Source organism: Drosophila serrata, unplaced genomic scaffold (genome assembly GCF_035046125.1).
Source record: "Drosophila serrata isolate PLE 108 unplaced genomic scaffold, ASM3504612v1 contig_272, whole genome shotgun sequence".
Classification (NCBI taxonomy): domain Eukaryota; kingdom Metazoa; phylum Arthropoda; class Insecta; order Diptera; family Drosophilidae; genus Drosophila; species Drosophila serrata.
Window position 1 is genome coordinate 7,826,732 of NW_028257170.1, and position 24,649 is coordinate 7,851,380.

The 24,649-nt window shown below is 44.9% G+C and overlaps 6 protein-coding genes across 13 annotated transcripts; 3 read left to right on the forward strand and 3 right to left on the reverse strand.

Annotated features, from left to right (window-relative positions):
• Positions 1 to 1,262: 1,262 nt before the first annotated feature.
• Positions 1,263 to 6,398, reverse strand: LOC110190475 (ubiquitin-protein ligase E3B). The gene is made up of 9 exons (XM_086833398.1): positions 6,287 to 6,398; positions 6,132 to 6,212; positions 5,107 to 5,608; positions 4,558 to 5,047; positions 4,118 to 4,498; positions 3,447 to 4,060; positions 3,276 to 3,394; positions 2,042 to 3,219; positions 1,263 to 1,983 (listed from the first exon to the last, which is right to left on the reverse strand). The coding sequence occupies exons 3-9, from the start codon at positions 5,259 to 5,261 to the stop codon at positions 1,699 to 1,701; spliced, it is 3,222 nt and encodes a 1,073-aa protein (XP_086689524.1). The 5' UTR covers positions 5,262 to 5,608; positions 6,132 to 6,212; positions 6,287 to 6,398; the 3' UTR covers positions 1,263 to 1,698.
• On the forward strand, positions 6,341 to 14,002 carry smg (sterile alpha motif domain containing protein 4 smaug). 5 transcript variants are annotated; one of them, XM_020961439.2, is made up of 4 exons: positions 7,299 to 7,740; positions 8,870 to 11,358; positions 11,415 to 12,000; positions 12,900 to 14,002. In XM_020961439.2, exons 2-4 carry the CDS (start codon positions 8,993 to 8,995, stop codon positions 12,939 to 12,941), a joined length of 2,994 nt encoding a protein of 997 aa, XP_020817098.2. In that variant the 5' UTR covers positions 7,299 to 7,740; positions 8,870 to 8,992; the 3' UTR covers positions 12,942 to 14,002. The 5 variants fall into 5 exon arrangements, with proteins under 5 accessions (XP_086689521.1, XP_086689523.1, XP_086689522.1 ...); XM_086833395.1 differs by lacking the exon at positions 7,299 to 7,740 and adding an exon at positions 6,341 to 6,818 and having other exon boundaries at positions 11,415 to 14,002; XM_086833397.1 differs by lacking the exon at positions 7,299 to 7,740 and adding an exon at positions 6,364 to 6,668 and having other exon boundaries at positions 11,415 to 14,002.
• On the forward strand, positions 13,996 to 15,167 carry LOC110190798 (UPF0193 protein EVG1 homolog). Its single transcript, XM_020961441.2, has 3 exons — positions 13,996 to 14,384; positions 14,468 to 14,839; positions 14,899 to 15,167. The coding sequence occupies exons 1-3, from the start codon at positions 14,177 to 14,179 to the stop codon at positions 15,072 to 15,074; spliced, it is 756 nt and encodes a 251-aa protein (XP_020817100.2). The 5' UTR covers positions 13,996 to 14,176; the 3' UTR covers positions 15,075 to 15,167.
• A 12-nt stretch (positions 15,168 to 15,179) lies between these two features.
• LOC110190797 (protein phosphatase methylesterase 1) lies at positions 15,180 to 17,868 on the reverse strand. The gene is made up of 6 exons (XM_020961440.2): positions 17,391 to 17,868; positions 17,110 to 17,308; positions 16,924 to 17,033; positions 16,371 to 16,682; positions 16,085 to 16,303; positions 15,180 to 16,009 (listed from the first exon to the last, which is right to left on the reverse strand). Exons 1-6 carry the CDS (start codon positions 17,462 to 17,464, stop codon positions 15,700 to 15,702), a joined length of 1,224 nt encoding a protein of 407 aa, XP_020817099.1. The 5' UTR covers positions 17,465 to 17,868; the 3' UTR covers positions 15,180 to 15,699.
• Positions 17,869 to 18,030: 162 nt separating this feature from the next.
• On the forward strand, positions 18,031 to 21,844 carry Galk (N-acetylgalactosamine kinase). Of its 4 annotated transcripts, none has more exons than XM_086833399.1 (7): positions 18,031 to 18,155; positions 18,242 to 18,464; positions 19,217 to 19,398; positions 19,456 to 19,629; positions 19,693 to 20,426; positions 20,624 to 20,828; positions 20,889 to 21,221. In XM_086833399.1, exons 3-7 carry the CDS (start codon positions 19,223 to 19,225, stop codon positions 21,073 to 21,075), a joined length of 1,476 nt encoding a protein of 491 aa, XP_086689525.1. In that variant the 5' UTR covers positions 18,031 to 18,155; positions 18,242 to 18,464; positions 19,217 to 19,222; the 3' UTR covers positions 21,076 to 21,221. The 4 variants fall into 4 exon arrangements, 3 of the variants coding, with proteins under 3 accessions (XP_086689525.1, XP_086689526.1, XP_020816901.2); XR_015271835.1 differs by lacking the exon at positions 18,031 to 18,155 and having other exon boundaries at positions 18,310 to 18,464; positions 20,889 to 21,164; positions 21,213 to 21,844; XM_086833400.1 differs by lacking the exons at positions 18,031 to 18,155; positions 18,242 to 18,464 and adding an exon at positions 18,776 to 19,149.
• Positions 21,160 to 21,662, reverse strand: LOC110190644 (uncharacterized). Its single transcript, XM_020961243.2, has one exon. It carries the CDS (start codon positions 21,660 to 21,662, stop codon positions 21,273 to 21,275), a length of 390 nt encoding a protein of 129 aa, XP_020816902.1. The 3' UTR covers positions 21,160 to 21,272.
• Positions 21,845 to 24,649: the final 2,805 nt, after the last annotated feature.

Genomic DNA, 24,649 nt, shown 5'->3' on the forward strand with positions numbered 1-24,649 from the left:
CGACAAAAACCGCAAGAGGACATCACTTGGGGGTATGGTAAATGGTAGGGGTAGGAGAAGGGGCAGGGGGAACCGGAACGGAAACCCTAAAGAGGTCGAAGGATCGATGACCAGGATAAAAATCTCAAGTTACGGTCAGTTCTTTGCAGAATAAAAAAAAAACATTGAAGGGGAGAAACTAATTTTAACAGATCTTAAGCCGCTTCTGAAAAGGGTATTTATAGGCATATAAAGCTTAAGGTTTCTATTTGTGATTAATTTAATATTTTAATATTTTTAAAATAAATGTAACTTACAAACATATTAACCCAATCTTGATTTAGTAATTCAGAGATTTTATATCCGTATTTTACTCCACAAACTGTCAACAATCAATACAATAATTTGTACAGCGACTATAATATAAATAATATACCTTTCATTTACTTAACAATTCTAAATAAGAAAACATAAAAAAATTAGCATTAATAACTTTTAAAATCATTAGAATCATAGCAAAATCTGTAATAAAATTAGGAATCAGATCCCCAGCTGATTTTTAGTTAACGTCATTTGAAACCTTTACATATTTATTTATAATGCCCTCAATTCTTAAAGATTTTTAGGAAATAGCTTGAAATCTCTATTAATTTCCAGATAAATCCTACAATTTCACTGAACTCTAAAGATAAGAAACATGGAACATAAAAATGATCTTTAAAAGGTTAAGATGTCAAGTCAAAGTGAATCATAGAAAATCATTGCCTCGTTTGCTGTCGAATGTCGGATCGGATCGGATCCTTGATAGTACTTCTGCTTGTGGTTAAGGCTACTGCTCGGATTTCCATTACTCAACCAGGTTCCCGTTCCCGTCTCCGGTCATTAGGCAAGGCCCGCTGAAATGCAATTTCCGGTAATTCGTAATTCGACTAGCTTTGCATAAACTCCTTGCTTCCATATTTCCGATTATTCCAGTCGCTCTCTAAGTGCCCCTGACTGACCCAGACCCAGACCCAAAGCCAGACCCTGGACTCAGGCCAGGCCAGGGCCGAGTGTGACTCAGGCAATTAGCGGAGAGAGAGGACAAGAGTTTTCCCTACGTCCAGACGGATTTGTGTCATTAGCGCTGGCTGCTTCGCGATGTTCATTCAGTTTTCGGGGCGGAAAAACCCGGGGAAATCCGAGCTGCTCCGGTCTCTCTCTCGCTAATTGCATGTTTGTTATCTTTGGGAACGCGCTTACCGAACGCAGGACAGATCTGATAAGCAGAAGCATAGGCAGGCTTACATTTTGCACATGAATCAGACACATAGATTTATTGTTACTTGTTTTTATGTTGTTCGTGGTTTACAATGTAACTTTTGGCTTGCACCATTACGTGGGTTAGATATTAGTTGTGTATCTTCTCTCATTTTTAATTATTTATGATTTATCATTCATTGTTCGTTCAGCACAAATGTGGCTTTGTGGTGTAATTCAGCTTGGTTTCGCATTGTGTACTCTTCGTTTTAGTTTATTATAGTTTTATCACAGCTATACGTTTATATTTATTTGTTAATAATTGTGTGTTTACCGTTGCATATGTTTTTCTTCGTTTGAAAACATTTAAAAAGTCAATAAATAAACACATTTACATCGAATTACCTATGAAAGGGGGATACTTAGGGGGAGTAACATGGAAAATGTGAATAGATTTGCAAATAGTTTTGCGGGAAACCCTTAGGAAAGCTCAAAACCGGTGTTGCTGCTCACCGCATACCGCAGCTTGTCCCGCAACGTGGACTTCTTTTGGTAGTTGGGCAGCTTCAGCAGATTAAAACAGGTGGAGGAGGTGGGCAAGCGGTTCAGGGGATCCTTTTTGCGTATGGTGAAGAAGCCACGGATCACGCTGCCAATGGTGTCCCCGGTGTCCTCGTCATCGCCCACCTCCACGCAGCGTATGGAGAAGGGAGGCTCCAGGTGGGCGAAGCCCAGCAACGGAGGTTTCGAGCAGCTCGTTACAAACTAGAAATAGAGAAGATTTTAATACTCTGAAATATTATAAGCCTCCATTGGTACCAACCTTTAAAAACAGCTTACGCTCCTCCTCTGTGAAATCCTTGGCCAGGATATCCCAGAGCCACCCAACCACACGATGGGAATCATGAAAACCGCCATAGTACTGTGTGTGCTTACGCAGATCCCGCAAATCCAACGGCACCGTGTCCCCGGAAATGAGACGTTGCAGTTCCGGGGGCGAAAACAGAGACAACCATTCCGGATTGACAATGCTTCGGAAGCCACGATTAAAGGCCACAGTCTGCTCCCGAATCTGGGTATTCATGTGAAAGAAGGCCATGTAGTGGATGTACACCAGCTTATTGTGATCGTTCACTACGCGCGCCTTGCCCCCCGGATGCAGTTCGTGAGTGACTATCTTGCCCATTACATCCTGGTCCACAGAGAAAGTCAGGTTGAGATCGGCCACATCCTGCTTGTAGTGCTTGATGAAGGTCAAGCTGCGGTACAGCTCGTTGTCCAGCGAAGGCAGCTCGTCCATGCAGGAGTACAGAGCCTGCTGCGTCTGACCCAGGAGCTGGGATAGGAAGAAGGAGGCAAAGGGCACGTCCACCACGATGCCCTCGTAGACGGCCTTGCCGAGCATGCGGCCAACGAACTCAAACAGCTGCAGGTGATTGTCCTGGACGTAGGAAATGGGCGACGGGTATAGCCGCTGGTCGGAGGTGGTCTTGAACAAATTCAGCGATGGATCGAACACCTTCTTGATGGTCTCCTCGAGGAACTCCTTGAACACGCCATCCTGATCAATTCCCGCCTCATGCAATCCCTGCTGATTGATAAATCTCACACGGATGACGCCCTTAAGGGCCTGCGTTGGCTGGGCAGCCAGTTGCCTGTACCCATCCTCCACAATCCGCTCGCGATGGATGACAATCAAGGCGGAGCGTGGCGAGGCGCAGGCACTCTCCGTAAGACCCATCACCGCCTTCTCGTTCTGCACAAACTTACGGAAAAGCTTGACTCGATCCTCGTGCGGGATAATGTGCGGCATCTTAGCCAGCAGCAGCATGGCATTCCTCTTGGCCTTCTCCAGGTCATTGATGAACGTCGAAGGCTTCACCTCCGGTATAAGCCAGTGATTCGGCGGGGTAAATGGACGACGACAGTCGCGGCGATACAGGCATAGCATCAACGTGTGCAGCGCCAGAAATACCGGATTCTGTACTATGTTTTTGGCGCCTAATGGTGGAAGGTATATAATTAAAGATAGCCATTAAATATCTAGGCAAACTCACCCAAAATATTATCATTAATTAGTTTATAGAGCATATTGTTGAGGAAATAAGTCAGCATTACATAGTCGTTTAGCTTGAAGGGATTCTGCTCCGTGTACATCTCATATTCATCCAGAATTCTGCAGGAAAACATCTATAATAATGTTCAGCAAGGATTCTATTCCAGCTTACGTGACATAGTGCGTCATGCAGTCGCAAAAGAGCATCAGCATGGCCGTTTGTGGTTTCTGCAGGCTCGTCTCGCACTTGAGCAGCTCCAGATACTCCTTCATCCCGCAGTTAGGGCCCAAAGATGTAATTAGCAACCAAATATCGTAGAGCACGTTGTCGTTGTAGCAGATGCCCGTAAGGATGTCCAGCTTCATCTGGGAAAGCGTGTTAAGAGCGGCATAATACATGCCGCAGATGCGCGACACCTGCAGCACCTCCGCGTTATCCAGGCGGCGCCACTGCTGCTTCGCCTGCTTGCTGCTCGCTCCACCGCCTCGCGTCGAGCTACGCTCTAAGGCACGACGCAGCAGGTTCGATGTGGAAGGCTGCTGGGGTGATTGGAACTCAATCCGCTCATAATTCCGATTGATATCCTTTAGGAGATCGCCCAGTAGCATCTTGATGCAACGATGATCCCACAGCATGTGAAACTGTTTCTTGATCAGGGCCACATTTTGATTCTGTGCCGGTTCTGGGCCTGGAGTGTGCCAGCCCAGAAGCTCATGCCATTGGGTGAAGACGCCCTTGGTGGTCACCGTGTTGGGTATTAACTCCAGCAACGATGTGGTGGTTTCCTGAGGGACAAAAGGGAAGACTGAGAGAAGGAAACTATTGATTATGGTGCCACTCACAGTCAGTAGGGGATAAGCCAGCGATTTGGACTCCGCCTGGCCCTCAATATTGAACAGGTTGACAATGTTACCCAGGAACGCCAAAGACTTGGTGCCCGGCATGCTGGCACTGAACTCCTCGAACCACTGGTAATCCTCAGAGATGCTCAACGCCTTCTTCAGCAGGCCCAGCGTTGCAAACTGCTCCAGACACTGTGGCACACTCTGATGCAAATGGTAGATCAACGCAGGCACTGATAGGATCTCCGACAGGAATTTGGTCAGCAGATTGCGACTGAAGTCACCGTCGATTAGCGGACGCAGACACAACGTGATGATGGCCACAAAAGTGACCGGCTTCACGGACAACTCCTCGCGAACAGTGCCTCGAAGCAAGACCAACTGGAACAGGAAATAGTTAAGTGTTAAGAATATTTTACTTAAACTACCAGCAAACCCACCCGCATCGTCCTATAGAAGTCGTGCTGCACCAGATGCCCCTGGATGTTACAGCACACTTTCTGCATGGCCGGCTGCAGTCGCTCGAACTGCGAGTTGCGCAGTATCGCCCAGGACTTGGGTGCTGTAAACACCACCAGAGTATGCAGGAAGAGGGCCAGCGAAAGGCTGTCTGCATGGTTCTCCGGCTTCAACTCAGGCAGCAGGAGCAGGCAGTTGGTTAGCAGAAGCTTGATGTGCGCTATCCACGGCAGGCTGCGCTCCTTGTGCAGGCACAGGGCGGCATACGAGAGTTTTGGGCTCTCCACCTCCATGGCTTTGATGATGTACCGACAAATGCGCTCCAAACGCTCCCTGGCCCTCGGATCCGTCTTGTCCAGCTTGATTTGTGTAAGGTAGCGCCGGAGTTGGGGATACACATTGATGGCCAACAGCTCCAGTTCCGTGTCCTTGTCATCCTGGCTGTCGGTAAATACGGCATCGAAATCGAGTCTAAAACACGAGATGAGGATGACTTAATGTCAAAGTAAGCTATGGAAATCCCCTCTTACATGATCCGCTTTTGGTATTTCCTGCGCGCCGCGTTTCCCTTGAGCGTGGACTGCAGCAGGATGGCGGCCAGCTCCCGGCGTTTCTCCAACGCCCGCTCCTCGCGTGCTGCCTTTGTCTGCTCCAGAAAGTTGCTCTTTTGCGTCTGGGCGAACATTTTCTCGCAGCAGCAGCAGCAGGTTGACGGCAATTGTGATGTTTTCCTACTATCCTTTAGTTGTCGTGGGCGTTTCTGGGTTCGTTGGGCTCGTGTCGCTTAACTCTTTCGCAATGTAATCACTGCCTTATGTCGTGCTCTGTCCCAGATCGACGTCGATTCAATGCATTGCTGGAAATTTGCATTTTAAAACTGAATTTACATTACTTTTTATTCCAATTGGGATTTGCGTCCAGGCTTCAGAGTGCCCGCCGCACTTTTCGTTGTAAATACCACAGTCCAATTGGTCACACTATGTAACGGATTACAATGGAACATCAGATAGTCCGCGGGTTTCTTGTTTTCCCCTGTTTGAAATATGTAGAAATAGTTGAAAAATAGCATATCTCAGTCTTTGTTTTATGAAATTGTTCTAAAAATTGACTTTTAGCTGTTTTTAGAGGCATTTTTATGTTTAATTATTTACCAAAGAAAACACATTTTTATTATTATTATTATTATTATTATTATTATTATTATTATTATTATTATTATTATTATTATTATTATTATTATTATTATTATTATTTTTCTACCAAATCTCTTTATTGCAATCTAAAAAAAAGGAAAAAAAACCAAGATATGAGGTTAAACATAAAAAAGAAGTGAGACAAAAAAAATAATAATATAAAGCACCATGGAAAAATCTTACGTTCACATTTAATTCAATTGAAAAAAAAGCAAAGAAAGCTGTAATGAATCCACTTTAAAAAAATATATATATTACTTTTATATATTCCGTCCCAGATTTTTGAAATTGCCTAGATTAAGCCAAAGAATACTTAAATTTTGCGTATGTACGCGACCGCATGTTGAGTGTTTGGAACATACCGTGGAAATGTACATATTTACTTGGCGAAGCCAAGTCTGTTTTATGAAACTATCACAGCGAAGCCATATTAGAAATTTTATCTGTAGTAAATAAAACCAAAAAATTCAAAATAATAAATAAATCCATGTTCCAATTTCATATTCCATTCGTCCACCTTTTTCTTGAGATCTGGCAATGGTGGCACGATTAAAAATATTTCGATAAATCATTTTGGTTTCCCATCTCTAACGAGGTTTTTAACAAAACAAGCCGCGGGTCACACTGTCCCAACGCGTGAAAATTAATAATTAATTATTTGCTGAAAATATGAAAAAGCTGGCGAAAATATGCATATAACTAAGTGCAACAGCAGCCGAGCGCAGTTCTCCGTTTCCGGGCATTTGTGAAGACACGTTGCGCGAATCCGCAGGAAGTGTGTGGCTAAAAAAGGCGATGTGTAGTTATGATTTAGCAAAAACAACAAAGCCCAAAAGTGCTAATAAAAAATACACACACACATACCGCCACACACATACGCGCGCGCAGGAATAGCAAAGGTGAAAATTATAAATTAATAAATGCGAGGTCCGATAGCATATCAAATTAGCGAAATATGCTCAATTTTCGTGCTGCGGAGCTATCAAAAACTGTGAATTGCAACAGAAAATAATTTCAAGGTTTGCAGCAGGCGAATAGAAGGCAAAAAGGTAATTGAAAAATAGAACGAACGATTTTGGCACAAGCGCACACTGCCAAACGCCATATATTTTTGTTGTCTGGCCGACCGTGGCGTGGCTAGGTGGGTGGGGCGTGATTTTGGGGGCCAATCTGGGTGTGTGTGTATGTGTGCTGTGGAAACAACAAACCCCAAAAGCCCCATCCCTTGCACGCCCCGTTCGCCTTGCAAGAAAAAGACTGACGGCAGGCACGGAAAGTGAGTGTGGAAATGAAAACAATTGTGTGCAATGCATGTTAGCAAAGCGGAAAGCAAAAGAGTGAGAGAGTGCAGCCTGCCCTGTAATGCTCTCTCTCATGTAATTTGCCGCAATTTCGCCCGTGCATTGCCTCATGCATTCTGCTAGCTCAGTGTGTCACTCTCCCTCACTCACACACTGACGCGCGCGTCAGCAGCACTGGCAAGGTCTCCTCCCCACCCCTTCTCCCTCCCCATCTTCCGTGACAGCAGCAGCATCATTCCGTTCCCGTTCCTTTCGGGCTGTCAGAAAAAAAGGCGCGCTCCCGCTGCTTCCTTTTTCGTCCGTTTCGCTTGCTCCACCATTTTCTTTCTAAAACGCCACACACATTTTCGCTGACGCCAACGGCAGCGCCAACGCCAATCGGCAATCATTCGCCATCAGCCGCTCCTCCTCCGCGGTGCTCCCCACTGCAGCAGCATCGCATCTCATCTCATCTCAGTGCTCGGTTCAGTGCAGTCCTCATCTTTGCTTATTTAATAAAAACAAGCATTGTTTTGTGTTTGCCTCTCTATCTGTATGTTGTGCGCGATTGCCCAACTACAGATAATCAAATTTATATTGTGCATGCGAGAAAGTAAATAAAGAGTATGCCAAACGGCTGTGATCGCGCTTGCTGCTGAAAAGGCAAATATTCGCAAAGCGCAATAATTTAGTGAGTTTCAAGTTCGTCCAGGATTTTTTGCAAAAACTGTTCGTGTGTGTGTTTCTTTGTATGAGTGCGTTTATTGAACTTTGAGAACTTTTTAGCAAAAGCCGGTTAGAAAATAACAGCAACTGCAGCAGTGACGCATAACCTCAAAGATCGCGACAGAGGTACCGTTAGATCGAGGTGCGACAGAAAAATTATGGCTACCACCACTCCACTCCACTCTGCTTCTCTAGCCGCTGGCAAAAAAATGTGAAACTTTTCATCGAAAAGCGTTAAATAGTAAAAAGTAAACATTGGTAAATTCCACGGCGGCAGTAGCTGGTGTGCTGTGCTTTTAATGCAGTAATTGGGCCCGTTATGTTTTAGTGCTTGCCCGCTGCACACGCACACATACACACGCAGCTGCATTGCTCAGAGGTTTAAATTATAACAGTAGAAAAAAATCGAAGAAAGTCGCCAGAGCAACACCAGAAACAACAACAACATTAGCAGCAGCAAGAAGGGGAGAAGAAATAGCAGGCGAAAGAAACAAGATTCGAAAATGGGCACACACACACACAAGAGACAAGCAATAAGCAGCAATGGCAACAACGAAACTAAATGAAAAGTGCGAACTGCGAAGTGCATGAAACCTAACCAAACTTCTGGGTCGTTGTCGAACCCCCACTAATGCCCAGTCCCCCCCCTCCTTCCCTTGCAAACGAAATCCCGAAATCGAGTTAAAATGTTTGTTATTTTATTGATTTATATATCCCCGTCGTCGCTGTTGCTCGTCACTTGCGCCATCGCCCAAACGAAGGTGTTATATATTTTGTTATTTATTTGCTTTCCTGATAAGCCAGCCGACAGCCGACACAGTCCATGCAAATGCTAATTTCCATTCGTCAATTACAGATTATTGCTTATTTGCTATTATTATCGTAGTTGTTGCTGCTACCGCTTGGCTTGTAAATTTAAATAATTAGCGAAAACTGATTTGATTAAATTTCGAGCTTCCAGTTGATTTTATTGTCACGCACGCCACTCCAAATGTTGTCTTCTCGGAAATATGACAAGTGATTGAAAGCTGATCACGTGGTTATCGATGGAAAAACCAGTTATAAAATCCAAATCTTTTGTTTATTTATTTCAGGAAAAGGAAACTCAACCAAAAATAAGCACCAAGAAGCCGTTACAATTATAATACCATAAATTATAATAGGAAACCAAGAGGAAACAAGACCAAAACAAGCAGCAAACAATAACTAACAACGAGATGAAGTACCAAACTGGAACCACTGACAACAGTGCATCAGCGCACGAGATGCACCAGCTCCCCAGCACATCCACACCCAAGGAGGCAGCACCAGCTGCTGCAGCCACGACGACGGCCCCCCAGGCCAATGGCAATTCCAACTCAAATCCCAATCCCAGCCAGAACCAGGCGTCCAATGCTCTGTTCTGCGAGCAGGTGACCACAGTGACAAATCTCTTTGAGAAGTGGAATGACTGCGAGCGAACCGTTGTGATGTACGCCCTGCTGAAGCGTCTACGCTACCCGAGCCTTAAATTCCTTCAGTATTCGATTGACAGCAATTTAACCCAGAATCTGGGCACCTCTCAGACGAACCTCAGCAGTGTGGTCATAGACATCAATGCCAACAATCCGGCGTATTTGCAAAATCTGCTGAATGCCTACAAGACGTTCCAGCCATGTGATCTGCTCGATGCCATGTCCTCCTCGTCGTCGGATAAGGATTCGATGCCGTGCTACGGGAGCGACTTTCAGATCACCACATCGGCGCAGTGCGACGAGCGGAAGCTGTATGCGCGCAAGGAGGACATACTGCACGAGGTGCTAAACATGCTGCCGCTGCTAAAGCCCGGCAACGAGGAGGCCAAGCTTATCTACCTGACCCTAATTCCGGTGGCCGTCAAGGACACAATGCAGCAGATTGTGCCCACGGAGCTGGTGCAGCAGATCTTCTCCTACCTTCTCATCCATCCGGCTATCACCAGCGACGACCGACGGTCGCTGAATATCTGGCTGCGTCACCTGGAGGATCACATCCAGGCGGCGGCGGCGGGCCTGACTAATCGCAGCTACTTCCTGCAGCCCTCCCCGCAACTGGTAGCCGGTGGCAGCTCCACAGGCAGTGGCAGCTGCTCCTCGTCAGCGGCCAGTTCCTCAACAGCTTCCTGTTCGTCGGTGGCCAGTGGCAGTCGATCTTCGCGTACCAACGACTGGCAAACGATTGCTCCGCCCAGCAAACAGCTGCAGCACAAGCTGGCCGGCAATGGAGACTGGCGAGGCAGCGGCGGCGGAGGAGCCGGAGCCGGCGGTAGCTCCAGCGGATCGATCAATCCACTCTGTGATAATTTAAATGGTATTACCCTGAACGAATTAGCATCTAGTCAGAATAGTCTCGGTCTGTCGCTGGAGGGCAGCTCTTCGCTGGTCAACGGCGTTGTTGCAGGAGCGGCAGCGGGCTCGATGCTGGGAATCGGTGGCGGCGACGATCATGACACGTCATTTAGCAAAAATGGCACGGAAATACTTGACTTTGACCCGTCCACGGCGGACATAGGAGAGGCTTGCAGCAGCAGCAGCCTAGCCAGCACCAGTAATTTATGCCGCAATTCGTCGGCAGTGGACGCTTTAAACGATCGCTTGCAGCCGCCACCGCATCTCCAGCAGCAGCAGCAGTTCTTGCAGGCTCCGCCATACGCTTCGATCCTGATGGGCAACGTGGGCGACCAGTTTGGCGACATCAATCGCTGGAGCCTGGACAGCAAAATTGCGGCACTGAAGACTCGACGGTCAAACAGCCTGACTACACAAACGATCTCCAGTTGCTCCAGCTCTTCCAACTCATCGGTGATCACCGTCAACGACAATTGCTCCAATTCCACTGAGAACCTTGCCCAGTTTGCCAACAAGCCGCGTAGCTTCTCCCTCTCCATTGAGCACCAGCGCGGAGCCCTGGCCAACAGTGGCTCTGATACGCGGCTGGACGAGTTCAAACCCAATTACATCAAGTTCCACACCCGCAACGTGGGCATGTCAGGCATTGGCCTCTGGCTGAAGTCTCTGCGCCTGCACAAATACATCGAGCTGTTTAAGAACATGACGTACGAGGAGATGCTACTAATCACCGAGGACTTCCTGCAGAGCGTTGGCGTGACAAAGGGTGCCTCCCACAAGCTGGCCCTGTGCATCGAGAAGCTGAAGGAGCGAGCAAATATTCTCGGTCGTGTCGAACAGGAGCTAGTCACGGGCCAAATGAAGCTGAGCACGGCGGTCGAGGAGCTAACGAACATTGTGCTGACGCCCATGAAGCCGGTGGAGGCCCTTGGGCCGCCGGAGGAGAATATTGGACTGCGCTTCCTCAAGGTCATCGATATTGTTAGCAATACTCTGCAGCAGGATCCTTATGCTGCGCAGGACGACGAGACCCTGGGTGTGTTCATGTGGATACTGGATCGCTCCATACATAACGAGGCGTTCATGAACCATGCCAATCAGCTTAAGGAGCTCAAGTTCAAGTTGTCCAAGATGAAGATCTCCATGGTGCCGAAGATGCATCATGTGAAGCCAGGAGTCGCAAGTGGTCCCAGCAATGGTAGCATAAACAAACCTAGGTAAGTTTTGGGGACAACTACTATAGTTGTAAATAACTAACTCCTCTTTCTCACAGATGGAATGGTAAAACTCGCAAGTGCGATACGAAGAACGGCAGCAACGACAGGATCAACAATCGCAAGAACTCCAACGACATGCTGAACTTCTCGTTGAACTGTCTCCAACATCCGCTGCCTCACCATCCGCAGCAGCAGCCGCTACCACCGCCGCCGTTGCCGCAGTTCGATTACAACGGCTACGGTGGCGGTCCGTCTCATCAGCCGCAGTACAAGAGCTCCTCCTACCCCAGTTTTATGGGTAATCCCCAGCAGCAGCAGCAGCCCATCAAGCCGCACCATCATGCCCAGCAGATGCAACAGATGCTGCAGCAGCACAATCACTTTCCGGCGCTGCCACAGCAGACGCCGCCACAGTCGCACCGCCGATCGCTAAACAATCTGATTCTGGTGGCCGGCGGACCGCAGCAGCCTCAGCAACTGATCTTCAAGCCAGGCCAGGGAGTGCTGACGAACAGTGGATCCAACGACAACTTGGTGATGGAGCGTAATCAGCAGCAGCAGCAGCGAAAGCTCAGCGGGAATGCAGGTACCCTGGCAAGTGGGGAGCAGCAACCAAAGAAGACGATGGCCGCAGTTGTTATGGTTAGTAATCAGAGTCAAAGTCAGGAGCAGCAGCAACAGCACGATCAGCAGCCGCAGATCCTGATCAACAACAACAACAATAACAACAGCATGCTGAACAACAATTTGATTAATCAGCAGCAGCTGCAACTGCTGGCCGCAGCCGCTGCCGCTGTCAGTAATGGCAGCTGTCTTTGCTCTAATGGTGGCGGTGTAAATGGTAGTGCCTGTGGCCACAATCTCTGTCAGCACAGCAGCAAGAATAACAATGCCGTGGATCATTGCCTGTCCCAGCCAGCGCTGGTAGGCCTGGGCGGAATGTCGCCACACGTCACCGAGTACAAGCTAAACGATTTCAAGAGTCTGGAACAACTCGAGACGCTGTGCCGCCAAATGACTGAACAGGCAATGAACTGAGCAAGCCGCCAGCACACACTCTTTTGTGTTCACACCTAGCTTTGAACCGTGTTTAAAGTTTGATTTAGCAAGAAACGAACATGAATGTTTTTATACATATATATATAATTATAGTTTTGTAAGAATCGCATCTATGTTTGTGTCGCGTCTAGTTCTGCCCCCTATCATGCCGTTTTGTAATCGTTTTTAAATCGTAAGCCGATATATAGTTTGTTTAAATGTTAAGTTTATTAATTATGTGTGCCAAGAGACGCTCCCAGAAGCTGCTCACCAGCTGGCCGGGCTCGTAGGTCCAACGGCTGGCCGTTGGAAACCCTTGGAGCCCAGTCTGCCTCTGCACCATCCCCAGGTCAGCTGGCGGGCAGTGGGGGCGTGGCAATGTCAATGTTATTAATGTCTAGGTTTCGTAAATGTTCGTCGCCATTTCTGTAGTTCAACTAACACGCCAAGCCAACATACACAAACACACAAAACACAATATACCATAACTTCTCTCTACTTAGGAAAATTTGGCCAAATTCGATCAACATTTTACGCTATTCTAATTCAAACATCCATCACCATCCACCAAAACGAAGGAATGAAGGAATACCCCCGCTGAACGACGACGAAAAAGGTTTATCTAGTGAAAATTATAAAATGAACTCTGCATCGTGACCATGAGACTGACTAAGATTACTTTTCGCAACTAAAGAAAACTAGAAGGGAAGCTTGAGATGGAAGGAATAAGAAATGAGAATGAGGCGCGAATCAAAAACATTGCTTGCTGAATGATGTAGTAAAAGTCACACAATGGATATGTTTATATAGTATACACACGTACACACATAATTTATTTTAAATTAAAAAGGGAACATGTTTGCTGAACCCCACATAGGAGGAGTAGGAGGAGGAACAACACTATACTTCAATGTTTCACTGTCTATATTGTTGTGTTGAAATCGAAGGAGGAATTGTATTGTATTTTGTATAAGTAAGTGTAAGACCCGAACCCCGAGTAGTGCATATGCATATGCATCATGATCTTTGATCATCTATCCCTACAATTTACCATTACGTTTGCTTTAGTCAATTGTTTATAAACCACTCGATATGATGTTATGTTTTAGTTGTTTTCAAACAAATTATAAATTATATATATTTAGATGTACGAACGAATGTATGTCGCAGCATAATAAGCTTAATTAACGACGATGGCGAGGCAAAGGCCAAAAAATCAATACCAATAAGAGAGCGTAAAAACGCGTAGCCTAATTTTAATTGTATAAAAACAAAAAAACCGAACAAACTGCATGTGTAAATCCTGCTTAGAAATGCTTTTCGTTTTCTAATTTCTTGTCGATATTTCAAAAATAGCTACCACAACCGCAAACATTGTAAATTGCTGATATGCTTTTATTTATTAATAAACAACAACCTAGAATGTGTACGGCGCAAGTTGGGATAACGAAATAAAACTAAGTGGTTTAATGTAAAGTGCAACTACTCGTAGACGAAGAATGTGTGCAAAGGACAGTCGTATCAGGATGTGTGTACCTACCCCCACACACCCACACATATATATTTATTTTCAATAAATTATTACGAAAATTAAAACCACAAAAAATACCCATGCTGTTTGCCTTTGCCTAACAACGCAGGTTGCCATGCGTCTCCGGTTTTGTTGTCCGCCGTAAAACAACTCCCAAACCGATGGTATTCTCGAAACACGCCACACGACGAAATTAATTAAGCTATTTCCGCATAATTCTGAACCAAATTACGTAGATTTTAGCAGAAAATGAGCCGACATCGCTTTAACAACGTTCAGATCAAGGCCCTGCCCGGGGGTTTGATGGCCCAGCAGGAGCCGCAAGGAGATGGCGACCGCCAGCCCGGCGGGCAAAAGATACCGATGTGGCCAAGCGAAAGGATTGTTCCAGGCGGTGCTGGTGCCTTTCACTCGGCCAAGGTGCAGTACAGCAAGGAGACCGCCGATCTGATTCGATGTAAGTGGGTTCTTGTAGGACATTAATTCTTAACACCATTCACTTATTTAAATATGCTTTCTTGTGAATCGGCATTCTCTTAGTACTCGTCAAGGAGTCCAAAATGTCAATGATGGTGCGCAAGCAGATCGACGAGAGCCTTCGTACTGGCGAACCGCTACCATTGCCCGTACCGCCGCGTCCGAATACAAACAACGATCCGGACAAGGAGACTCTGGCCATCTTAGAGCGAGCACGCAATGCCAAGCGCAAGAATCTTCGCCAGATCGAGGCGAGCGGAGCTTACAAGCAGAGCTATTATCGGCCGCCCACTGACAATCGCATGCAAGGTGAAAAGGCCAAGTCCCAGCTGCAGTTCACCATGGCGGGTACTCATCTGCCCGATCCGGCTATCAAGCCGCGTCGCCGTCCACGCGAGGAGCAGAACGTAACAGAGGAGGATCTCATCAATGAGCGTAAGTTTAAAGACTTCAAGCTTTATATTATATATTAATTATATCCAATTCCTTGTCAGTTCTGGACCAGATCAACGAGCGAGCCGAATGGCTGACCGAAATGGAGTCCTTGGGCCAGGGCAAGAAGTATCGTCCGGAGATACGCGAACAGATCGCCGAGCGACTGCGTCGCATCCAGGCTTTGGAGTCCAAGATGAAGATGAAGTCCGATGGGGGCTTCCGTTTTGTGGACTAAAAATGTGTGTGCGTTATTCTGTTATCAAAGTTTCATGTGTTTTTCTTTTCGAAACAAGCAGTCCGAATTCAATAAATGCCAAGATTAATTCCAGTTTAGCGTGAATTTCAGTTAACATTCGATTAATAAATAGCTTTATTCAACTTATTTGCATTCGTATGGGTATAATTTGGATTTTGTTAAATTTCATTTTGATCTCTGGCACATATTTAATACACACTCATTATAACAATATAAGAAGCCTCCTGCCAAAGACCTTATAATAGCACGATAAGTGAATGTTATGCATCTTGTTATTATAATGCCTTTGTTCAAGCTTTCGTTGGTTTCGCTGGTTTTGATTTTGGCAAAATGAGTATAAAGTACAACATTAGAAATTCATAGATTTAATTAAAAGTACCGAATAAATTACTGGATTATACGCGTATATAGAAAATACATACTGCGATATATATATATATCTGTACCTACTCACTACATTTTGTATATATATATTTATATATATATATGCACGCATCTGTGTTAGTTCAAAGTGTAATGCTCCATTCAAAAATAGACATTTTGTTGTGACCTCAGCTTGTGCTCATCAACCTTGGATTCAGGGGCAGCTGCAGCTACGGCTCGCTTAGCACGACGGCATGTGGCAGCGGAACTCGCCGGCGGCCTCCGCAAAACGATTTCGTATCAAGTAGCCGCTAATCACCTCAGCGACCTCGTGTGGACGATCCTCGTGGACAGCGTGGCCGCAACGGGCCAAGACCTGCATCTGGAAGCGGCCCTGCATTTGGCCAACGGTTAACGTACGGTCCAGGCCATCGATGCTGGCAAGGAGCAGCTGCTTGGGCAGACGCAAGTTCAGAAACTTGTCGCTCAGGCCCGAGAACCAACCGACCCAGTACTTCTCTGACTTGGACAGATCGATGCGCCAGGTGTAACTGGGAAAGAAGTGGGATAAGTTATCAGAATTAAAGTTGCTTTAAGATTTCAAAAAGGCATATCCTCAAGCTTACTTCTTGGCCGCATCGGTCATAGCTTTGGTCGTGACTGGTTTCTTGAAATCAGTTCCCGCTGCTGCACTTTCACCCTCGACGGTCTCATCGCCCGGCGGCGACACTTCCTCGTCTTCCGAAATGCTAAACGGATTGGGAAACATACTGGTGTGGTGAGCCTCCTCTAGGACATCATCGGGCAATGGCAGATCATTCGTTGCCAGTTTGTTCGTTGTACAGCTTAAGGGGAGAAGTGTGTTTACTACATTTTTTAATTTACCCAATAGAGGAAAGTAGGTTCACTCACTTGATTATCTGACCCGGCATGGACACCTTGGCGCTGTCCACATTCCGTACTTGGCCGCTCCGGATGCACCACTCGATGGCGTTTGGTATACTCTGGAAATACTTTGGACGGGAGCGCAAAAAGCTTTGCATGCTAGCCAAAGCCTCCATGGCAGTGCCCTCCACCACATCGATGACGGTTATTCCAATTAAATTGGGTACCAGCGCCATGTGGGCAAAGTGCACGGCAATGGCGCCACCCATTGAATGGCCAACCACATAAACCTGTGGCATATCCTGGGGATAAAGCTTCAGAAGCAAATCGCCAATGTCTCTGTTTTTTAAATGAATTTAAAAGATTAAATTAAACAATTAGTTATTTATACAAAGCTACATTTTGTGTCCGAAGAAAATTAGTATTTCGTTTCCAAACATTAAGAATTACGGAATATAATTTAAAACATACATAAAATGCTTTAAAAGGAATTACTTTAAATAACTTAACAAACTTAATGTAGAATATATTGAACGCATAGGATTACGTCATTTTTCAAATATATAAAGTATAAACTCACTTGGCCAGCGTATCTGCCGACAGATCGTCCTCGTCATCCACCCTGCTGTCCCCGTGGCCCCTCAAATCGATACACAGGCATTGGCAGTGGATCATGCTCGTCACCTCCGACTACAGGTGGGTGTAAATGGGCAAATAACTAATTAATAAAGAACCTCAAAGCGTAGCATATTTACTAGATACTTACACAAAAATGAGCCCAGGTGAGCGCCGAGTAGCCCCCGCCGTGGAGCAGAAGCAGTACTGGTCCCGGCTTTTCTGGCTGCTTGGTGCGGTAGACGCGAAAGGTGCGTTGCTCATCCACCGTGACGTCCTCCTTCTCCGCAAAGAACTCGTTCCACATGCCCGGCTTGTAGTCGCGAATGCGCGACTTCTTGAAGGAGTCCCTGCAATTAGCCAAATTAAGGTAGTAACCACGTACGCCCCATCCCTCCTTCACAGCTTCGCAACAGCAACAGCAACACTTACGCTCTTCCGATGCGCCCGCCAGGAATTGTGGGTGGCAACTTGCCCTTCAGCATCGTGCGCTGCAAGCTGGACATTGCTTCGATTGTCTCCGCGGTGGGGCCAACGCTTGGTGCTACTTGGGTGCAGGTGCAAATGCTAATTTGCACTTTTGTGGCTCGGGAAAATTCGTTTTCAAAAACAAATATTTCTTCAGCGATGATACTAGAGCTGGCAAAAAATCGATTTCAACATCGATTCAGTTTTGAAGAAATCGAAAGAATACGAATATGTGGCCATTTGTGTGCAAAACTGAAGAGTGGCACCGTTGTCAGATAGAACGGAAACTATCTTATCATCTGGCAGCCCTCGCTAACGAACGGAATTTATTTAAAAATTCAAAATGTAAATTATAATTTTGCTGATTTGAAAAATTTAAACCGTTATTTTTAGGAATATTATTAGTTTGTAACCCAACATTTTACTTTTTAAATATTTCTTCCTTATAAAGAATACATTTAGTTTAGATTCGCATATTTAACTTAGGAAATTTATTGCACAAACACTTTGAAGCTTATCATTTAATCAAATACTTCAGTTTAATGACAAAATGATGACCAAGGTAATGGCTTTTCATTAAGTGGGAGCCAAAAACCACATTTTAGGCTGATGGAAATTCAATTCAGCAACATTTAAACAAACAAAACTCTCAAACTGATACGCCTCCTACTGATACGCCTTTTACAGTTGGGCATCGCTAAGATGGTTATCACTGGAATTAAAATCAAGGTACTATTTATTTAAACTTTTTATAATAGGATTGCAATTTAAAAATTAAATTGTCTAAATATGAAAAATAATTCTTTAAATTTCAGAAAAGAGACTTAAATGACGCTCTATTTTCGGTCTGGATGCGATAAAGATGTACAACCGTATGTATTCCGGACTTAACAAAACGGATACGGCACGGGCCGGATTGCTCAGTTGCTTGATGGAACGCGACGTGCTCACACCGAAAACTAGAACTTCTCTGATAAGGCCTGAGAATTGCTCCAAGTTATTTTGACCTCATAAGGAGAAAGATAAGAAATTAGCTGGGTATGTATCGGAAAAACAAAAAATTCTTAATCAATTGCAATTTTTGTCAGGGACGTTTAGCGTTTGATAGGTAATACAAACAAAAGGTAATTCTTTTGTGACTTTTAGATGACGTATATAAAACCAAAAGTGGAAATATATGTGATTTAAAAGCTAATAACGGCAAAGTAGTTTTCCTTTGTTATGATTTTTAGGGTTAGTTAGAAATGGTTGGTTAAGTCTTGTTAATTAAACGATATCAGGAAAACAAATTTGTAACGGTCCTAAAACTCCGGTTATGTCCTGAAAAAAGTTTTTGCACTTCTGGCCACTCTAAATAAACAGCTGTTCTCGCTAGACCTCTCGCTCTCGCACGCCCTTCGCCTTCGTTTGCCGGCAGATTGCACTTTTGCACTTGGTTTTTTTCCTATTAAGACGCCAATAAGTCGTCAATCTGGGATTTCATTGCTTTACTAACCGCTTCCCCAACTGATAACATGTTAGTCCACCACTTTGTGTGCTAATAGCTAGTTCGACATTCTGATAAGGTGAGAGCTGGCTTGATAAGCTAATTTTTGCACACCCGCGCTGACGTACAGGTTCAACGGCGCAACGTGTCGTGTGTGTGTGTGCGGTTTGTTTACGTATGTTAATCTGTTTTGGGCAGTAAATAAAGATTAACGAGTTGTTTTGCGACACGTTTACGGTTCGTCGCACCATCTACAGTTGCTGGAATGATGATGAAGTGTTATTAAAATTTCAACCGCCGACAGGTGAACATGACTGCCAACGGGAATGGATCTACTCAGGCTGCGGATGCCGGCAGCGTTGAATTCGTGGCACCGGAGAAGCTTCAGCCGAACTCCAAGATATACGAACGAGTCCAGAACCTAGGCGCCTTCTTCAAGCGGCAGTTCGGAGCAGATCCCGACTTCTACGTTCGTGTTCCCGGAAGGTTTGTACCTTAAATATTCTATAAATTTTCGCTGAACTTTGCTTGTAATTGTTGTAGAGTCAATATCATTGGCGAACATGTGGACTACTGCGGTTATTCGGTGCTGCCCATGGCTGTGAGCCAGAGCATTTTCCTGGCAGTGGCCAAAAATCCTACTGACAGCCAGCTGCAGCTACGGAATCTGGAGGAGGCCAAGTTCCAGGGCTACGATGCGGACTTAAAGACTCTCAAGTGAGTGTAATTCATCTCATATCGAACCTAACTGATAATATAATCAATATTATCCAATGCCAGAATTGAGCTACCAAAAAGTGGTGGTCCCGCATGGTACAATTACTTCCTGTGCGGCATCAAGGGCATCCAGGAGAATCTGGGCAGTCAATGGAGTCCCATTGGAATGCGTATTGCTGTGGACGGCAACGTGCCATTGGCCGCCGGTCTCTCCAGCTCCAGTGCTATGGTCAGCTCCGCTGTTCTGGCCACGGCTCATGTTCAGGGCAAGAAACTAGATCGCCGGGAGCTGGCCTCCATTTCGGCCAAGTGTGAGCAATATATTGGCACGCATAGCGGTGGTATGGACCAGGCCATCGCCTACTTGGGTCGCATCGGCTGTGCCCATCACATCGAATTCCATCCCAAGCTCAAGGGCACTCCGGTGACTTTGCCAGCGGGCAAATGCTTTGTGGTGGCTAACAGTCTGGCACAGAAGAACAAGGCTGCCTCGTCGGATTACAATGAACGAGTAGTGGAGTGCCGACTGGCCACGCGTTGGCTGGCCAAGCTCAAGGGTCTGGCCAACTGGCAGGACATTGTGCGCTTCATTGATCTGGAAGAGGCTTGCCAAATGAACAACGAAACCTTTGAGAAGTTGATCAAGGACAACCTAACCAAATGGAACTATACGCGAGCGGATATCTGCAAGGAGCTAGGCATCACTGAGCAGGAACTGGAGACCAAGTTTCTGTCCGCCAACACGCGGCACATGGAACAGTTTAAGCTACGACAGCGGGCCCTGCACGTCATTCAGGGTGAGTTTGGCCTACGTTGGTGTTTTGAAAGTTTACTTTTTCATTTAAAATTTTGTTAAATTTGAGAAGTTAATTACAAGTAATTTAACTTATTATCAAATGAAAAATGTGAGGTAACTAATGAGTCATTAACATTCACTCATTTAAACTCTCATAACATTTCGTACAAGTTATTGACTTTATTTTTCGCTCCACAGAATCCGGTCGAGTTGCCAAATTCCGGAAGATTTGTGAGCAGTTGGCTGGGCGACCCTGCACCGAAGATGCCAAGAAGCTAGGAGAGCTTATGCGACAATCCCACGAGAGTCTACGTGAGCTGTACGAATGCTCGCATCCAGATGTTGAGCGTCTAATTGCCATATCCAATGAGCTGCATGTCAGTGCTCGTGTTACTGGAGCCGGGTATGCTTATATAAAAATGTTTTACTCTGTACTCATATTAATATTAATGCACCTTTCCAGTTGGGGCGGCTGTATAGTGGCCATGTGTGATTCCGTTGAAGCTGCGGATGAGTATATAAAGGCTCTAAAGCGGGACTACTATGCCCAGCTGCCATCTCATTTGCTGGAGCGCCATCAGCCGAATGACTTCAATGAAGTGGTCTTTGCCACTCTTCCAGGGAACGGAGCTGAGTTGTATGTTCAGTGAGCGACCAACCTTTCCTGCATTTATATACCAAAAGCAACTGTAGAACTTAGTCAGTCACTACTATGATTCCATGAAAATCTTATATACATGTAAAGAAAAACATTTAATCGTATTTACAATATATTAACAATTTTTAGAAGCTAGAATACAACAAGGCACGTGGGAAATGGAACTCAGCTCGACTACGCGATGGCTGTCTATCTGCGATTCAGGTAGCCGGCGTTCTTGAACAGCTTGTAGACCTGTTCCCGCGGTATTTTCTCAGCCTCGCGATGCACTACGGCCATTTCCTTCCTCGTCAGCAGCGACTCCTTGGCCAGGTTGGCGGCAATCACAGGATCATTGTAGAAGCGCGCACTTTTGGACAGTTCTGGAGGCAGCTCAGCCTCCCATTGGGCATTCCGCACCACCGAGGGATGAGCATCAGCGGTGGCATATCCCTGATACGGATTGGCCGGTTCGTAGGAAGCAGAGTGAGTAGACGGAAGACCCAACGCCTGGTGGTAGAAGAACTGCGCCCGAACGGAGCTTACGGCCAGAGCGGACAAACATCCAGCGATCAAAGCTACTTGGCAGGCGGTCAGCATGATGATTGGCTGCAGAGAGGCAGAGAGAGGGAGATGCAAGTGGTAAAAAAGGAGCTGAGCAGGAGCTGGCATTATTATATTGTACGACGTTCTAATAAACTGATACGGACAGATTTATTGCCGCCTGTCGGTCCGCCAGTCGGTCGGACAGTGGCAGTTTTTAATCTACAAGTCGACTGTCAGTTTCGTGCGTCATAAATTATGTACGGGAAAATCAATTATCGCATATAGCCAATGGAGAGTCGAGAGTGGGCAGCGCGCGGAGATCTTGGCTTGGACCCGCACTCGGGCTCGGACTCGGACTATTTGCGGCCAATGAGTTACAGTTGCTAATCCGTGAACTTTTTGCAACTGGAACTGGCTTTTTTATTGATAAGAATTGGACTGGCGGCGACTGAGACTGAATGGCAAGCTTTAATTGTCAAGCGTAGAGTGCTCCAATTTGGTTTTGAACAAAGCAATCAAGCTCAGGCTCGAGATACAGCCACAGTGGTTGTTCTAGGATTTTGCAAGAACTTTATATAATTTAAATCAAAATATTTATATTAATTGCAGTTTTTGCTTGGAATAATAATGTAGATTTTGGGAAAAACATTTAAATGTCAAAAAAGGTTCGAAGTTGCACAAAACGGACGGAACTAGGACTATGTGTTCTTGAACATAATCCCTATCTCTTATAAATATCTGACTTTTGAGTCTTTGAAAAGATTGAATTTTATACTTTATGATACTTATATTGTCATTTTAGTGTTAAAATAATGAAATTATATTTAAAAAATGGTTTAATGTTGGAATGTTTTTTTTTAATCATTTATTTAAAAATAGGTCTTTTAATAATTTGTTTGCTGTAATTTAATAGCATTTTTAATGTCATATGTTGCTTTTCGATCCTTTATAAAGGTCACACACATTTTCCGCTTTATTAATTCCAAGATCACAGCCACTGTAAGTGTATATATTCACTGGGTGTATAATGGCGCCATTAAATGCATTTACATATATTCCGAGTCCAATTTGTTATTTTGATTCAAACCAAAGTCAAGGTTACGATCCCACACAACCGATCCGATTGAAGGGGGATTCGGATTTCACGGCACACGGCACTCACTTTGTTATGGATACTTTTCAGCGGGGGCTAATCCTCTTTGAGGGAAGAAGGAAGGCACCTTTAACCGAAACTGGAACACCTGGGTCTGGGTGAAGTTGAGACTGTAAACTGATCATTGAATTTCGAGGCAGCGAACTTTTATTCGCTTGCCGTTGAATGCCACAAAAACGAGTTGAACTCAAAAGTTGTGAGTCAACCGAATCGAATCCGAAACGCGCTCAAAGTCGTCGTCGCTTCTGAGCGACGAGAATGAGTCAAGTTTTTTTGTTTTGTTACTTTTTTCAAGCTTGCTGCTTTACATTTTATTAAATTAATTATGGCGCTGAGGCTGAGAGAGACGGCGGGACTCGGAGCCCGAGATGGTGGAGACTGCAATTGCGACTGACCTAGGCCTAGGCGCTTGCGATCGGGGCAATTAAAAGCAATGATATCTGTCTGTCTCCTCCGGTTTCTCATGCTCCATAAAAGTGCCCCCCAAAAAAGGTCGGATTCGGATTGGATTGCCTGCCGGCAGTGTTACGCATGGCAAAAGTCGCACAGATGTAACAAACATATGAACATACATATTTTGTATATATTTGAGTTCCATGTACTTAAAAAAAAGAGATATATCTTTATATTTATAGTCACGTACAAAAATAAATTAAGATATCATGCCTAAATATTATTAACCTAAGGGATTTATGATACATTAAACAGTACATAAAGTAATATGTGCAGAAGTAAAAGTACACCATTTCTTAACAGTAGGAGGTCTAGGAAATATATCTTAAAAATCCCTACTTCAAGCTGAACTTCACTAAATTCTCCTTTTCTTGGAGTTTGCATTTAATACCTCTTACTGAAACAAAATTAGTTTCTCTCAGTGTATGCACTGTACAAGTAGTACAGCGATTACAACAATGATTGACAAGTTTGCTTAGAATCCATGTCCGACTCCAAGTCGTGGCTCTGTGCGATATTTCGAAAGTACCGAGATTGACCCTGAATTTAATGCTGAGCCAAAGTTGAGTATAATTTTCAAGCCAAGCTCGATGGCTGCACATGTTTGACCCTAATTTGCCACGGGTATCGGGGTGTTGGGGGTGTTCCAGTTGGGGTTATTCAACCGATCAGCCAAGGCGGAAGCATTAGCCCGGAGTTGCCCGCAGTGGAGGAGTTGGCATAATCACCATCACCCGCCGGTTGGATGGCAGCCTTGAACTTTCCCGATCTCTCAGGTGCGTAGCATACCTGATTGGTATTTACATTGTTTGGCGGGGTTCGTTGGGAGTGGTCGTGGTCTCTTATTTATTGGCCGTGGCAGATCTGATATTTAATTAATGGCCATTTAGCGGCTTTTGTGGATGCATATTAAATAAACAAATTGGCCGGGCCCGTGCATTGTGTGTGTTTGGTTGTGTGTGTAGGTTAGATGCTGCGGCTGCTGTTAATGAGCTTGGTCTTTGAACTTTATTGGGCTTTGTTTGGGGCTATGCGACCAAAAATTCCAAGGAACTCAACGGCTGTAAGTTGGATGCTTCCAGGGAAAATATATAGAAAAATTATGAATGCCTCATTTAATATGAATAAAACATTAGTTGAATTATTTGAAACATATATAAATTTACTCAGAATTTTGAAATTATATTATTTCAGTTGTTAATTTTGCTCAGAAATAAATATATTGCTCTTGACAAGTCTGATTTTCATTTTAACCTGTACTAGAAAACATGGAATTTGACATTTAAACGGACACATTAAGATGTTTTTAAGAAAATATCACTGGGTTTCCCTAAACCCAGTAGGAAAACCCATTTCTAAAGAAGTTAAATAAATATAATATAGAAAGCAATTACTTTACTTTTACTTTTCTCTTATAAAATAAATAAAGAGCCAC